Source organism: Eschrichtius robustus, chromosome 18 (assembly GCF_028021215.1).
Source record: "Eschrichtius robustus isolate mEscRob2 chromosome 18, mEscRob2.pri, whole genome shotgun sequence".
Lineage (NCBI taxonomy): Eukaryota > Metazoa > Chordata > Mammalia > Artiodactyla > Eschrichtiidae > Eschrichtius > Eschrichtius robustus.
In genome coordinates, this window is record NC_090841.1 from 52,450,196 (window position 1) to 52,468,371 (window position 18,176).

General features: G+C 35.1%; 1 protein-coding gene across 11 annotated transcripts in view; it reads right to left on the minus strand.

The window, feature by feature from the left end:
• MYCBP2 (MYC binding protein 2) overlaps nt 1–18,176 on the minus strand; it is a 277,195-nt gene that overhangs the window by 249,534 nt on the left and 9,485 nt on the right. For all 11 annotated transcript variants that reach the window (XM_068527032.1, XM_068527035.1, XM_068527036.1 and 8 more), the window contains exon 2: nt 221–296. In XM_068527032.1, the coding sequence (XP_068383133.1) occupies nt 221–296 (76 nt within the window). The remainder of the gene's footprint in view (nt 1–220; nt 297–18,176) is intronic.

Consider the following 18,176-nt stretch of genomic DNA (forward strand, 5'->3'; position numbering starts at 1 on the left):
ACAACACAGTGATTCACAATTTTTAAAGGTTATGTTCCATTTATAGTTATTATAAAATCTTGGCTATATTCCCTGTATTGTACTATATTATCCTTGCAGCTTATTTTATACATAGTAGTTTGCACCTCTTACCAAAATTAAAATTACCTTTTTAATTTTGGCATTTTTATTCAAATTAATAAAAAAGTCCTTATTCCCTATAAATTGCTAACAGTTTTACCTTGCTTCTTGTCTTCACTTTTGATTTGCTCTTCTGTTTTCTTTTCAACTTCTTCTTATTTAAAATTTTCTTATTCCTAAAAATGTAAAAAATAAAAAGTAGAATAAAAGAATTATGGAAGTTCATATTTTAGAACATATAAAGCTATTAAAAATAGGTACTTCCAAAATAGATGAATAATTCTTGTATAAACTTTCTATGAAACAATATACTCTAGATGTACATATAAGATACTAACATACAATATAGCTATTGACATGACAGCAAAATACTGGATAGCTAAGAAATACACATTAAATTATTTTTTAAATGTGAATTCTGCAAATACTTTTATAAAATTTAAAAATTGTAAAAAGGCATCAAATGAAATTTTTAAAACTTTATTCAACAGTGGGGCTGCTAATAAATACCAGTTATGTTCCCTTCCCAGAAGAAAAATCTGCTCTTTGTAGTAGTGAGGGCTACAGTGCAAAAAGGGTCAGGAGTCCATTTTTACTAAATTACTACAGGAAAACCCTAACTCATACACTTCTCATATCCAGCAGCCAGTTTTTCATAACATCACAGCCCTAAGACCAAATTATTCTTTAAGCAAAAGAAGCCCCTGAATGACTTTGAGAAAAGAAATCTTTAATGTGGCAAAGAATAAGAATTAATGGAAAAAACCCAAATCGAGGAAAATATATTTTCATCTCATTTAATATTTTTTTACATCTACCCTGCTGAAGTGCACACTGCTAGGTACTAAAATCATAAGATGAAAAGGACAGTTCTTTTCCTCAGGAGCTCAGAGACCTGAATGAAAAGCAAAGTTTAATGATCCAGCAAAAGGATGCTACTGCTATAACAAAGACAAAAGGTGAAGAGGAGGAGGAGGAAGAAGAGGAAAAGGGAAGGAGATGAGGAGGAGGAGAAGGGAGAGACTCTAGATGCTACAGAGGTCAGGTCCTTAACACTTGGTAACTAATGTAGTGGAAGCTGTGACCAAATAAAAAAGTTGTAAGGCTAGGTCACTTGAGGTAGGGATGTCATTCACAAAACAGGGAAGTCAAGGGGAAGAATTAGTTTGCAAAAGGAAAAAATGAGTTCGATTTTGAAAATGTTTGACTTCAAGACACTAAAGTGTCAACAAAATACACATGAACAAGCATATGAAAAATTTATCCTTGACACTACCTTCAGCTTCATACTTTAAACTGAAATAATCACAAAATCTTATCAACTATATCTCATAAACAGTTCTTGAATCTATCTACATCACCCCTACTGCTGATATGCTAACAATATAAGTAACCCCTACCTCCTGCCTGGACCACTGCAAAAGCTTCATAAAAAAGCTTCATTTCTGCACATCCACGTCTGCCCCCTTCAATCCATTTTTCATATAAGCACTCAAGTCAACTTTTTAAAAAAACAAATGAATAGGTAATTCTCCCACTACAAACTCTATTAATATATTCTCAATTCTCTTAGATAAAGACCAAAAGCACTGACGTGGTTTAAAAGATCCTCTACCAAGATCTGACCTCCACCAGTCTCTCCCACCTCGTTTTGCATCCTTCTCCCACTTGTTCATCACATTCCAGCCACAAGGACTATTCGTTCAGTTGTTTGAACCTGCTAATGAGCTCCTTAGTGGCTTTCTCTTAGGGGCTTTTTCTCCCTCTTCCTGGAATTCTATCCCACATCTCTTGCTAACCCCTATTCATCTTTGAGGTGCCAGTATAAGTGTCACTTACTCAGGAGTGTCCCAGACTAGGCTAGTTTCCCTAACATCCGTTCTCATCTCATCTTATACTTGTGTCTCATTGTGTAACCTACAATTGTGTGTTTGGAATTACTTGTTTAATGCATCACTCTCACCAAGCTGTAAGCTCCAAGAGTGCAGAGGCCACATCGTTCTTGTTCACTGCTCCAGCCTGTGCTCAGAAAAGTACCTGAAACAAAGTACTCAACAGTACTTTGAGAGACAGAGAAAACGGGAGGAAGGAGAGAGGACAGGGAGAAAAGGAAGTTCAGAGCTATAGTTACCAGCCTTACTTAGAGAGGAAAATAAGCAGAGGGCCAAGGATGGACCCATAGATACATCAATACATTTAAAGGATATCCAGCCAGAAATGTCCATTAAGGAATTATCCATGGGAGTATTTTACTCAGATTTTGGTGCAAAGGAGGTAATGAAAATCATGTATGTAGATGGGATTTCCCCAAGATAGCATGCTACAAAAGAAAAGAGAAAGAGAGTAATAGTATCAAATGCTACACATGAACAGATATACCTCCTCACACAATCTATTCAACTATGAGCAAAAAATATTTATTTCAACATTTTCCCTTTCAGCACCTGCATCAGTGCCTGACACAACATGGATGTTCAAGAAATATCAGGTGAATAAACAAGTTGATGAAAAGCAATGAGTATTTTTCATGTGTGGTTTAGGACACCAACTTCCCTTTATACTAAAGTTTACTTAAGTGAAATCAGTTATTTGAGCAAAAGGAATATGTAAATGCTAAAAGGTTAGCCCTTTCTATACAATTTAGAAAAGCATGAAGGTTCATTCAAAACCAATCTTCAGAGAAACAGAATACATAAGTATAAATTAAGATGAATTTCCTGAAGCCTACTTATCACGGACTTAAATTTTCCAAAGCATATACCAATACTTTTGTCTGTTTTGTTTAACAGACCTTCTTAAATTTCAAATGACTTTATACATATTCCTAAAATATTTCTTTTTATGCATTTGGCATTTAATTAGTTTAATTAAAATTTAATTTAAATTAATTTAATTTGGCACAATTTTAACGAATCTGGACCCACCAAATCCTGCATACAGATCAGCTGAAAAATCAGCTTTCCCCAAACCCCCACTAATTGATTTTACTGTGTTTTTTGTTGATTTGGCTTGTTTTAGAAGTAGAGAGCTATCCAAAAGAGCTAGTAATAAGCTAAAAATTATATGTAGAAAATCTGTATTCAACCTTAGAAAATAAAAATGCTATTTTTTAGTAATATAACATCCCACTATATGACTGCATTTCAGAAGTAAGCTTAAATAAACTTTTCATGGTATCTGAGGATGGAGAGATAAAAGAAAAACTCTAGAAACAAGTCTTACACATTAACATTTCACCATGGAATTTCTGATGATTTAGGACTTTAAATCCTAAATCAATAGGAGCTTAATGAAGAATGTCTGGAATTGGTCCTATAAGATTTTTAGTCTTCTCATAAAAAAAAAAACCTCATACCCAAGAGATTTGAAAGAATTTTGGGTGGTAATGAAAGGCAAAGGTTATTAACATGCTCTAAATATTTATTTTAAAATATTTACTTTAAAAATTCCAAAGAAGAAATTCTCTTAATAGCTACCACTGTTTAGTAAAACCAAATATTTCTGCAATAAGAACAAATGAATTTTGCAAGTTGTTCTGTGATATAGATCATTAGTTTCTCTATCAGCTTATTACTGAGTCTATTTTCTAACAAAACAAAAATTAGCCATAATTTAATTTAAAACTTCTCTGACTCTAAATCTGTTTCTTCATTTGCAAAATAGAGATAAAGGAGATTATCTCTGAGGTTCCTTCCAACTCTAAAATGCTAGTATTTAAATAACTCAAAATTCAAAGAACTGACGGAATAAGAGGGTTTCAGTCTTTTGTTCAATTTCTCTTAGAAATGAGAAATGAAAAATTCCTGAGTCTATGATCTAAGACAGGAATAGGCAAATTTTTTTTCTGTAAAGGGACAGATAATAGATATTTTATACTTTGTGAGCCATAAGATCTCTGTTGCAACTACTCATCTGTTAGCATGAAAGCAGCCATAGACAACACAAAAACAGATGAATGTGGTTGTATTACAATCCGATTATAATTTCTGGATATGGAAATTTGAATTTCATACAATTTTCATGTGTCACAAAATATTTTTCTCCTTTCATTTATTTATTTATACAGCTGTTTATGTATGTATATTTATGTATGTACATATGTATGTATTTTTAAAATGTAAGAACCATTCTTAGTTCACAGGCCATACAAAAAAAGGAACTGAGTCGGATTTGGTCTATGGACCATAGCTTGTCGACCCTTGGCCTAGAGTATATTTCGATAAACAGGCTCATATCAGAAGGAAAAAAATATTAGTATGCAACACAGATAAAAATATTCAGAATATCACTATGCTTATATCAATAAGAACCCTTAAAATTATCTGCCTTTCTTTCTGCAAAGATAAACTCCTGACTTTCACTGTTATTTTACTAAAGTAAGATACCAGATAGGAGCAAGCCATTGTTTTTCCTTCAAAAACTAGACTAATATAGAAAGGTCTGGAAGCAACTAAGGACTGGATGAAGTAAAAATCCAGAGATGGAAGAGCACTTCCAAGGTGAGCTGAGATCACTGGCATTTTCTTGTATGAGGGCATTTGCAGAATTTGGGTACAAGTGAGGATTGAGCTCACTAAAGGAAACCAAAAACTCGGGTGCTTTATAGATGTCTGCATGGGCTGGAATGACAGACTGGAATCTAGAAAAGCTCTGAATATGTGGCCAGGACATCTAATAGTACATCTGCTTAGTGATGGGGCACTGAAGAAAGATAGGGAGGCTGGGCCAAAAGGGCAGGGTCGATTTCCCATAGTTGCCCAGTTTTAGAAGACAGAATCTCGGTAGATGGAGGAATCGACTTTATCTCTGATTTGGACTGAGGTAGCCAACACCTCACGCTATCTGTCTAACACAATAAAGAACAAACCTTTCTGGAAGAAAATATCATCTGAAATAAATTAACTGTTCTTTTACACATAATGTTAGGCATAAAATAAACATATTAAGAGACATCCAAAGAAGCGAAATAATGTGATAGACAGATAATCAAGAGAAAACCAGACAATCAGGCAGACTCAAGATAACCCAGACACTGACATTAGGAGGCAAGGACGTGACATAGATGCAAAGTTGAACAAAATGGATGAAATGATGTAATTTTCAACAAAAAAATTTTTTTAAAAAGCCAAGTGTATTTCCCAGAACAGAAAAATCAATATCTGAAATTAAGAACTTGTCAGAAGACTCTAAGAGCAGAATAGACCAGAGGAAAACAGAAGTCACTGACTTGCAGACAGGCCAAGAAAAAATATCCAAACTCCACCACAGAGAAAATAATGTGATGAACAAAAAAGAGAGTATGAAACCTGTAGGACACAGTCAAATCGTCTCATATTCAGGTAATTGTAATCTCAGAAAGAGAGAGAAAATGAGAACGGAACAAAAGCAACAGGTGAGGAAATAATTGATGATAATTTTACAAAAGTAAGGAAAGAAGTCAACCCAGAGATTCAAGAAATTCAGGGAACTCTCAAGCAGGAAAATGCAAAGGAAACCACACCTAGGCAAACCAAATGCTTGGCACAGTCAAATTGCTGAAACAAAGGATAGAAAGAAATTTTAAAAGCAGCCAGAGAAAAAATGATACATTTGAAGAAACAATAAGATTGACAAACTTCCATTCTTTGTGTTGAAAGTGCTGAGGGGTGGAGAATAGGGAGTATTAGCAACCTAGAATTATAATATCTATCAAATATATCCTTTAAAAATGAAGACAGGGCCTTCCCTGGCAGTCCAGTGGTTAAGACTTTGCCTTCCAATGCAGGGGGTGAGGGCTTGATCCCTGGTCGGGGAGCTAAGATCCCACATGCCCCGTGGCCAAAAAACCAAAATATAAAAACAGAAGCAATATTGTAACAAATTCAATAAAGACTTTAAAAATGGTCCACATCAAAAAAAAAAATTTTTAAATGAAGACAAAAATAGAGATAATTTTAGATCCACAAAAGTAGACACAATTCCTTGTCAATATACCAACACTACAAGAAATACCAAAGAAAGGTCTTCCTTTAAAAATTGCTATGTCAAAATTTTAAATGAAAGGACACAGACTAAAAAGGATTGCAGAAGATGTATCTTGTACACACTCACTGCTCTCCCAAAAAAAGCTGGTGTGGCTATATTAATATTTGACAAAGTAATTTTTAAGGCTAGAAGTGTTATTAGAGATGAGCAGAACATTTCATAATGCTGAAAGGGTCAATTCAATAGGAAGACACAAAAATCCTAAATGCGAATGCATGTAATAACAACATAGCTTCAACATATATAAAGCAAAACTGACAGAAGTAAAAAAAGAAAAGACAAATCCACAGTCAAAAAAATCAGATTTTAACATACTTCTATCTAACTGATATAACAAGTAGAGGACAAAACAGCATGGATGCAGGAAAATGTAAAAACATGACTAATCAACTTGATCTAACTGACATACATAGAAAGCCACATCCAACAACTGCAGAATACACATTCTTTTTTAAGGCAGATAGAATATTTACCAAAATAGATAATATGCTGGACAACAGACCAAGTCTCAACATATTTCCAAGGACAATGATCACAGCAAAATTAAACTATAAACCAACAACAGAAAGAAAACTAAGAAATTCTCAAATGTTTGAAAATAAAAAAAAACAGATTTCTAAATAACCTATGTGTCAAAGAGCTACAATAGAGACTTACAATGGAATTTAGAAAATATTTTCAATGGAATAAAAATTAAATATGACATATCAAAACTTGTGGCATGTCGCTGAAGCAGTACTTTGGGGAAATATATAGCTCTCTGCATACAAATGCATACAATGAAAAAAGAAAGCTTGAAAGTAAATGATGTAGGCTTACAACTTAAGGTAGAAAGAAGAAAGCAAATTCAATGTAAAGAATATAGAAGGAGATGGGACTTCCCTGATGGTCCAGTGGCTAAGACTCCGTGCTCCCAATGCAGGGGCCCAGGTTCGATCCCTGGTCAGGGAACTAGATCCCACATGCCGCAACTAAGAGTTTGCATGCCGCAACTAAAGAGTCCACATGCTGCAACTAAAGATCCTGCATCCCGCAACTAAGGATCCCGCATGCCGCAACTGAGACCCGGCACAGCCAAATAAATAAATAAATATAAAAAATAAAAAAAGAAAGTAGAAGGAGAGAAATAAAAATAAGAGCAGATATCAATGAAACAGAAAGCAGACATTCAATAGAGGAAATCAAGGAGTCAAAATGGATTCTCTGAAAAGATTAATAAATCTAATAAACCTCTAGAAAGGTTGGCCAGGAAAAAATAAAACCACAAGTTACCCATATGAGAAATAAATTAGAAAGGGGACATAATTACAGACACTGCCCATAAATTTCACAACTTAAATAAAAGGACAAATTTCTTGTAAAAATATAACTTCTCGACACTAAACAAGGAAAAAACACAATATCTGAGTAGTCATATCTGTTAAAGAAATTGAATCCCTAGTCAAAGCCTTCCCACAAAAAAAAACCCTCTAGACTCAGATGGCTTTACCAGAGAATTCCTTCAAACACTTAAAGAATTCACTGGTACAGTCTTTCAAACAATATCAGTCTTAGACTAACTCTTCCAGAGAATATAAAAAGAAGAAACATTTCCCAACCCATTTTGTGAGGTTAGCATAATTCTGATACCAAAGTCTGAAAAGGATATTTCAAAATAAAAAAAATTCAGGCCAGTATCTCCCATGAACATAGAAACACAAATACTACATAGGCAAAAAGTAGAAACAACCCAAATGTTCATGAACTGATGAATGGATTAAACAAAGTGTGGCACATCCACATAATAGAATATTATTCAGCTTTAAAAAAGAATGCAGTAGACACATGCTACGATATGGATAAAACTTGAAAACATTATGCTAAGTGAAAGAAGCAAAGTCCACAAAAGATCACAGATGGTATGATTCCATTTATATGAATGTCCAGATAGGCAAATCCATAGAAACAGGAAGCTGATTACTGGTTGCCAGGGGCTGACGGAAAGGAGACGGAGAGTGACTACAAGAGGATACGGGATTTATTTTGGGGGTGAATAAAAATGTTCTGGTTACACAAAGTTGTGAATATATTAAAAATTATTGAATGATATACTTTGAAAAGGTCTATTTTACGGTATGTGAATTTCATATCTCAGTACAAAAATTATGAGGGAAAAAAAGCCATTGACCTAAAAATAATTTCAATGTCCATCAACATATAAAAAGGATAATAAATAAAATGCAAAATTCATTTTTTAAATGTTTCCCCTTATTCTGAATAAGAGGAATAAGCAGAAAAATATTATTATTTCAACAGAAGCAGAAACGTTATTTTATAAAACTCAACAATCATTTGTGATGAAATGCCGCATTAAGTAGGAAAAGAAGAGAAGCTACTTAATCTAATTAAGATTATCAACAAAAACCCTACAGCTAACATTATACTTAATTATACTCAATGATGAAAAATTAAATACTTCCACTAAGAATGGGAAAAAACACAAGAACTTACACTGTCACCACTTCTACTTAATACTGCACAGGAAGTCAGTAAGTCAAGCAAAAGAAATAAAAGTCATAATGGTTGAAAAGGAAAAAGTAAAGCATTTTTATTTGTAGACAACATAACCATATTTATAGGAAATGTAAAATAATCCACAAATAAAGAATTAATAAATAAATTATCAAGGTCAGTAAATAGAAGACCAATTTTTAAAAATCAACTAATTTATAAAACACCATATATAAACTGAAGTTTTTCTATAGAAGCCAGACATTTCTCCTGTGTAATTAATGTAATGATACTCTCACTGTGTTCATGCAACACTGAATAAATTAGGGAGGGACAGTAGTCTGATTACTAAGTAGAAAAATTTATTTACTTAACCTAGGCTGATAATTAGTAATAAAAACAGAGATTTTAACAGTTCAAGTTGATGTAGGAGAGAGAGGCAAACAATTTCCTATATATCTTCAGTCCCTTCATTTTATTTGGAAGTCTTTAGGTTGGGGATAGGAATGGGAGGGTGTGGGAGTGGTAAGGACTATAAATAAAGTTACCTTGGCAGTGGGCAGAGCAGCATAAGAAAAAGAGAGTGGGGGAGAGACTGGGAGTAGAGAGTGAGGGGAGGAAAAGACTCTGGAAAGTTATGACTTTATTAAACCATGCCTCATGCAGATTTATAATCTAGGCACACAGAGCCTAGGTGGCCAAGCAAAACTCAAGCCATGGAGCAACTATAAAACTTTCTGAAGACAGTCCATTTATCCTAGGACTAAGAGAGCCACCAGAAGGGTAATGAGAGTTAGCAGTCAAACAACCAGGCACACAAAGATACAAGGCACCATGAGTGAGAACTAGCAGAAAAAGAAAACAGAAGGACAAACAGACTCCAGATAAATTTTTCAGACACAACTATGCTTACCAACTTTACAGAAAAAAAAAAAAAAAGACTAGCTTTAAAATATCTGCAGGGTATGGGGAATATAGCACATCTGAAAAAGAATCAAATCCCACTTCTAGACATGAAAAATATAACTGCAACTAAAGACTCAGTAGGTGAGTTTACAGCATTAGACATGGTGAAGAGAGAATTTGAAGAGATCAGAAAAAATTACTAGAATTCAGAGAGAAAGATGAAAAGGGTGAAAATATGCCCCTGAGACCTCTTCCAAAACTTAAATCTCCTCCTTCAAGTCCCTCCATCCCAAGAGAGACAGCACATACCGTATCCAAGTATACCCTTCCTACCATACACTGGACCCCATCTCATTCACCATCCTTGGGATTTTGCTCAACCACTTACACCCTTTCTTTGTTCACTCTTTAATCTCTGTCTTCTATGGCTTCTAACCCTAGAGGCCTACTGGCCTTCTCAAATTTAAAAAAAGAGTTTAAATGATTCTCTATCCCTCTGCCCTCTTCATCACTAAACTTCTTGAGGAACAACTGTCTCAAACTTTTTCAATCCCCTACGATCAAGCTCCTACAAGGGTATGAGACTTCTCAACATCACAAACTTTCTTGTTGCCTATTGAATTCCTTACCTGCAGTCTTCATCCTTTATATTCTTCTACATATGAGTACTATCAAACAGTCTACTTCTTTAAATACTCCCCACCCTCAGCTTCTAGAAGAACCTCTATTTTAGTGTTCCATCTCCCTTGATGATGATTCTTTCTCAGTCTTCTTTATTAGCTCCTTTTTCTTCCTTTTCCTGTCGCTTAAATCTTTAGCACATATATTACTTCTCATGAGAGTCATCTGTTCATAATTTATATTTATTTCTATATTGGTAACTTACATTGTTTTCAATAAGCTATAACAACCTTAATAATAGCTACTGAGAGTTCACAAGCATCATCAGAATGCTGGTCTAGAGCCAATTATGTTCTCTGGCAATAAAGGTACATCCACCATGAAAATCTACCACCTTTCAAGCCACTTCAAAATCCCACCACTACCCATTTAGCTCAGAGCACATAATCTAACCCTCTACTTAACTGCTGAAAGGGACGTCATTTAGAATGTACTACTTCCTTTACTTTCCTTTCACCCACCTCAAAATAATCTCTACGAGGGCCTTACTCCATTAATTGTCCTCACACTCTCTTTTTTGCTCATTATTCCTGCTCTTCTCCCTTAGCCTACCAGCTTACGAGGACAGAATTTAAAGACATACGGCATAGGTTCAAATGCAGGCTCTGTCATTTATTAGCTCTGTGATCTTGGGAAAGTTAATCAACTGCTCTGTGCCTCAGTCAGCTCATCTGTAAAATAGGATGAAAAGAGTACTTATCCCATTAGATTATGAGGCACTTACAGCTATACTTACTATTAATAAGTGCTAAACAAAGTTTATTTCTTTTTATTACCATGCTAAAGTGCCTACTGTGGTTTGGGTTTCCCCAAAAGCAGACATGATTTAAGGATTCAAGTACAAGTAGTTGTTTGAGAGGTGATCCAGGAAAAACACTGATAGGGGAAATCAGAAGTGAAATAGGGAAGGGAAGGCAGTCAAGAAAGAGTGTATTATTAAGCCAGTTACCCTGATGGGCAACCAGAGTGTGATCCTACTGGAGAACTCTAATGGATGGTATAGAACACGGCTCAGTTATCCCAAAGGAGAGATGTGAAAACGAGGTATTTATCCACCACATCCCCATCCATCAGTGGCTGAAAGCCTTTCTGACAGCATTAACTCCCTGGCATTTCTGGCTTGCCCTGCACACAGGCCAAGCATGTCTCTATGGCCAGTAAGAAAGTTCTCAGGCAGAAATTCATAAATGTAAGTAGACAATATAGAGATGAAAGCCAAAGAAATATGGCTAGGACACTAAGAACATCTGCTACAGTGTCTCTTATCCAAAAGACAGATTAATTCTGTGTCCCCTTCCTCAAGCTACCATCTTCCTTCTTTCCCTCTAAACACTAATTTCTAAATGCTGTACTCCCTTCTCCATCTAACCTCAATTCACTTTCCCACTGAATGTGACTTTTCTCAGCCTTCTGAAAAAAGGAGGTGGGGGTGAGTGAGTGTTAGGTCATTATCATCTCTTAATGCCAACTTCAAGATGATGTCTCAGACTTCTGTTTAGCTGACCTATAGGAAAAGAGTCAGTATGTAAGCGATAGTATGCTCATGAGTAGCCTCTGAATATACTGTATATAATGTATTTGAGACAGGATTGAGAGACTCCTAACAGGAGACTTTTCAAAACACAGGTCTAGAGGCCAAGAGAAAGGTTTTAGCTACAAACCACAGACCAGGAAGTCCAAAACAATTAGGTAATTACTGAAATCACAGGACTGACTGAAATAACCAACAAAGAAAATGTAGAGAGAAAGGTGTCAAAACTGGCCTCCTGAGAAACTAGTTCTTCCTCCCTCCCTTAATACCTAGAGGAAAGGCATTATTATTTCTGTATTTGACATCTAGTCACTTGCTATACCTGTCATTCTTTCATCATCCTTCTAACACCAAAATGTCTCTCAAATCTGTTCTATTTCATCTATTCCCATTGCCTTCTCTCAGGTTTTATTATCATTTGTCAGAACTACTGCAATTGCTTCTTTAAAGGAACCCCTGCTTTGGGGATCTATGTCTTTTCATCCCTTACAGCGCTGCTTCAGACATTTTTATAAATTGAGAGTTTAACTCTATCACTTCTGTCCTCAAATAAAGCAATACAGGAACATAGTAATCCAGTCCTAACATATCTTTCAGTCTCTTCTCCTACACCCTTATTCTCATTCGTCCAGTTCCCCCACATTTTAGTTATTGCCAATATCTATGTTTTACGCTTCTTTGATTTTACCTCTATATTCACAACGCAGCTCCGGCAACTATTATTGCCTACACCTCAGGAGTCAGCAAACTATGGCCTGCAGTCCAAATCTAGCCCGCCACCTATTTTTGTAAATACAATTATACTGGAACACAGTCATGCTCAACTGTTTAAATATTACCTATGGCTGCTTTCAAGCTGTAACAACAGAGTTGCAATAATCGCAAGAGAGACTAGAGAGCCTGCAAAGCCTAAAGTATTTACTATCTGGCCCGTTACAGAACAAGTTTGCTGACCCTTCAAACATGGGACAACATCAAGCAGCCTCATGTGTGTATAAGTGGATTCCCAGAAAGAAATGAGAGAGACTAGGTTTGAAATAATATTGGAGGAAGTAAAGGCATAATGTGTGAAATTAAACAAAAATTATATCACACATATCTAAGGAGTTCAATGAACACCAAACACATGATAAACACACACTAAGAAAAAACATATTTAGGAAGAGCATGGTCAAATTGCTAAAAATCAAAAATAAAGAGAAAAATCTTAAAAGCAACCAGAGGAGAAATTTTGATTCCAGTATGGTGGCATAAACCAAATACAGTCTATCTTTCACACTGTTTACAACTATAAACTTTGGGCAAAATACAAAAAAAAAAAAAAAAAAGAAAGAAAGAAAAAAATTATTTGAGGACTCTGAAAAGGAAACAAAAGCATATTGTGGAGGAGAGTCAAACTTGGAAAAATGACCCACAGGATAGTGAGCTTCCCAGCTCGGCTATTTTCTTCTCCTTTCTCTAACGGCTTTGCTCTAAGGCCAGGAAGCAATCACTGCATACAGAGAGCAGCAACACAGAAGTTAAAACTCCAAGAGAAACCCTATCTTTCTGGCCACAGGAATTGGGGAAAGGGGCTCCTGCATGCTGGAGAATGTGGAGAAAATCCTGGAAGGGAGAAAGATTGGAGAAATGGATTCTCTAATCCTGCCTATAAGCCCACGTAAGTCTTAGGCTTGCTCTGGAGCTGCGCAGGTATGAGACAAACCCATACCAACATAGCAAAGTCTCTGAGAATTAAAAACCACCACCCACAAAAGGCAAGACCAAATTTGCAATCTGAAGCTAAACGGGTTGATAGTCGGCTAAAAGAAACAACAACAAAGATCAACACTCCAGAGAATTATAGTAAGACCCAGAGTTTTCAAAACAAACACTCACAGTGTCCAAGATTCAATCCAAAATGTTTGCAATGCAAAAAGAAAATGTGATAAATTTCAAGGGAAGAAACAATTAACAGATGCCAACCCTGAGATGATCCACATGTTATAAATATCCAACAATACCTTTAAAGCAACTATTATAAATATGCTCCATGAAGTAAAGGCAAACACAGTTGAACTGAACAGGAAAAAATTCTCAGAAGACAAAGAGAAATTATTTTAAAAATGAGCCAAATGTAAATTTAAAAACCGAACAATGCAGTATGTGAAATAAAATTCACCTGGATCGGCTCAATAAATGAATGAAGATGAGAGAGAAAAGAGTCTGTGAATTCGAAAATGGATCAATAAAAATTATCCAATCTGAAGAACAAAGAGGAAAAAAATTGACAATAGAAAAAATAGTCAGAGACTTGTGGGACAATCTCAAAAGTTTTGTCATTGGAATCTTAGCAGGAAAAAAGACAGAAACTAGAGCAGAATATTTTAAGAAACAATGGCAGAAAGCATCCCAAATTTGGTAAAAGACAAATTTACAGATTCAAGAAGCTGAGCATTTTCCAAAGAGGAGAAACTCAAAGAAAATAAAGACTAGATACATCAAATTTAACTGCTGAAAAACAAAAACAAAAAAATGCTTGAAAGCAGATAAAGAAAAATGACATACTACATAAAGGGAAATAAAATTTGAATTACCAAAGGTTTGTCATCAGAAATCACAATGGTGAAAAGACAGTGGAACAACATCATGAAAATGCTAAAAGGAAATAAGCTTTTACTCAGAATTCTATGTTCCCCTAAAATATCCTTTAAAAATGAAAGCAAAATAAAGACATTCTCAGATAAGGGAAAAAAAGAGAGTTTATCCGCAGTAGACTACTTTACAAGAAATGCTAAAGTAAGTCCTTTAAACTGAAAGGAAATGTAGCATCTTCAGGAATGAAGGAGGAATAACAGAAATAATAAATATATCGGTAAACATAAAACACTTTTTTCCTTTAATTTCTTTAAAATATGTATGACTGTTGACAGCAAAAATTATAATATTGCATAGTGAGGTTTTCAAAGTGTGCAGCCATAACATATAAAAGAACTGTAACATAAAGAGGGGAGTGGGATGTAGCAGAGGGGAGAAAAAAGCATCTGTATGTTTGTAAGGTTTCTCTATTTTCAGTGAAGCAGTACAATAGTAACTCTAAGTAGGTTGTGAAAGGGTAGGTATCTATATTGTAATCCCTAGGGCATTAAAAATTAATACAAAAAGATATAGCCAGAAAGTCCAATAGCTACATTAAAATGGAATACTAAAGAATAATCTAAAAGAAGGTAGAAAAGGAGTAAAAGAGGAATGAAAAACAAAGAGGGAAACAGAAGACAATAAAATGGTAGACCTAAAGTCAACCATATCAATAATTAATTACATTAAATATTAATGGTCTAAACTCTCCAAATAAGAGGCAGAGATTGACAGAATGGATTAAAAAAAAAAAAAAAAAAAAGCAAAATCCTATGTGTACTGCCCAAAGGAGAGAAACTTTAAATATAAAAACATAGATAGATCAAAAGTAAATGGACAGAAAAAAATTTACCAGGCAAATAGTAAGCCTAAGAAGTCTGAACAGGCTATTTTAATATCAGATAAAGTAAGTTCAAGACAAAGAGTATTACTGGAGATAAAGAAACATGTATCATAATGAAATAAAAGAATAATTTATCAGGAGGTTTTAACAGTTATACAAATACATGTACATAATAGCAAAGCCCCAAATATATGAAGCTAAAACTGACAAAATTACAGGGACAAAGACAAATCCACAGTTACAATGGGATATTTTTAATACCCCTTTTCAGCAACTAATAGAACTAGACAAAAAATGAGTGCAGACTAAAAGAGCCGAACAACACTATCAACCAACTTTAACTATACAACATTAATAGAACTCTGCATGCAAAAATGGCAGAACACATATTCTTTTCAAGTGCACATGGTCTAATCACGAAGGTAGACCATATCCTGGGAGATAATGCATATCTCAATAAATTTTAAAAGACTGAAATTACATAAAATGTCCATTGGAAAGTAATAACAATAATATACATTAAAAAATCAAATATATGAGGGTTAAATAAAATAATTCTAAGCAAGGCACGAATCAAAGATGAAATTACAAAGAAAATTAGACAATATTTTAAGCTGAATGACAAAGAATATACTGAATATCAAAATTTGTGGGATGCAACTAAAGAAGTGCTTAGAGGAAAATCCATCACTTTAAATACATTAGAAGACAAGAAAAATCTAAAATCAATGACCTAAGATTCCATCTTAAAAAACTAAAAAGGAAAAACAGCAAAGTAAAAAAGAAGTAAATTATAATAAGAGGAAAGTCAATGAAATAGAAAATAAACCAATATTAGAGAAAATCAATAATGCCAAAAGTTGATTCTTTGAACTTATAAACAAAAATGACAAACTTCCAGCTAATCAAGGAAAAAAGAGAAAACACAAACATGAAGAATGAAAAAAGGATTATCCCCACAGATCCCCAAAGACATTAGAGGATAATAAAAAGAATGCTATGAACAACTTTATGCCAAAAATTTCAGCAATTTAAATGAAAGGACAAATTTCTCAAAAAAAAAAAAAAAAAGTTACCGAAATTCACATGAGAAATAACAAAAAAACTGAATATCCCTGTATCTATTAAAGAAACTGAATCTATCAAAAGTCTCTCCCAAAGAAAATTCTAGGACCAGATGGTACCCCCAGTGAGCTCTGTCAAATATTCAAGAAGAAATAAGACTGATCTCATGCAAACTTTTTAAAAATAAAGAAGAGATTACTAACCAACTCGTATTATGAAACAAGGATAACTGTAATACCAAAACCTGACAAAGACATTACCAAAAAAAAAGATTATAGACCAATATCCTTCGTGAATATAAACCCCAAAATTCTTAACAAACAAAAGCAAATCAAAGTCAACAATACCTCACATACGAGGTTTTATCCCAGGAATGCAAGGTTGACTTACCATTCAAAATTAATTAATTTAATTTTTCCTTTTATTCTCTTAATATATGATCATATTGATAAATGCAGAAAAAGCATTTGACAAAATTCAATACACATTTATGATAAAAACCATAAGCAAAATAGGAATAGTAAAGAACTTCCTCAAATTGGCAAAGGCCATCAAAACATCTACAGCTAACAGTGAAAGACAGAGAGACTAATTTGTCATTGTTTCTCCCTCACATTAGGAACAAGGCAGGATGCAACTCTCACCACTTCTATTCAACACTGAACAGAAGTAGAAAGGTTCTTGTCATTGGAATAAAGGTTGGGGGAGCACAGGGGTATCTGGAGATCAGGAAGAATGATGATATGATTATACAGAACATCCCAGAGAATCTATAAAACAGTTAAAATTAACTCACAGCATTCACTACAGGTCACCTATTATACTACTAGCATTCACTTGCTTCAAATAAATTCTGGACAGTGTTCCTGCAGAATTCTGGTTAGTCTCATTTCCTGGAGAAACTTTCCAGAGGAAGTAAAGTAGGACAAACTACAGCCTCCACCACTGGTTTCAGATGGTTTCAAGGCCAAAACTTATAGTCACAACCTCTTCTCTGCTAGTCATTCTGGATTCCCTTCATCTTTGGCTAGAATTTCTGCTGGCCCAGTTGGCTGATCCTGTGAGGTGGCCATCAGGCCTTTCTCATGTCCATTTACCATTAAAGTTGGAAAAGAAAGTACCAATAGACACCCAGTAGATCACCTGTGTGCCAAACTCCATGCTCCATTGCGTAACGGCAGCCCTACCTCCTTCAGATGATCAGGTACATTAGCCCTGTCAAAATGGTGACTCCTTATCTTGGAAAAGAAGCACCAAATCCCACCAGTAGCAGTGTCTTAAAAGTATAACAGGACTCTTACAGTGTCTCTGTTGAAAATGTTTCCCTTCGGAGAACCAGGACCTTTTAACCCCCAGTGCTCAGAGCTACAGAGATGGGAAGCATAAAGTCCCCAGCGGATCACTGACAGTGATGCTGAGTGGAGGCATCCCAATTTCCACGTGTTCTTCCTACTAGGAACACTGAAGGATAGGACCTTACGCTCACCATCAGTTGTGCCATCAAAAGACTGTCTTACTATCTATCAGGTCAGCAGCTTCTGGGCAGCTATGGTGCACAATAGGGCAAATGGATCTGTGGGATTCATTTGCTATAAAGTGGGTCCCTTACTCTGAAACGATGTTATGTGGCACCCTGTGCTGATGGATCACTCTATAAGCCCTCAAATATGGGCACTGGTTGAGCCCCGGCAAGCTGCAAAGGGAAACTCATACACAGAATATGCATCAAATCCAGTCAAAATGAATCACGGTCCTTTCCAAGGCACAAGGACTGGTTGGTATCCTTGAAGGAAAGTTAGGCTCTGCTACTGTCAGGCTGGACATTCATCAGTTCAGTTGCTAGATCAGCACTGACGAACATAAATCCATTACTGGGCCCTTGCATAGCCATCATCAGTA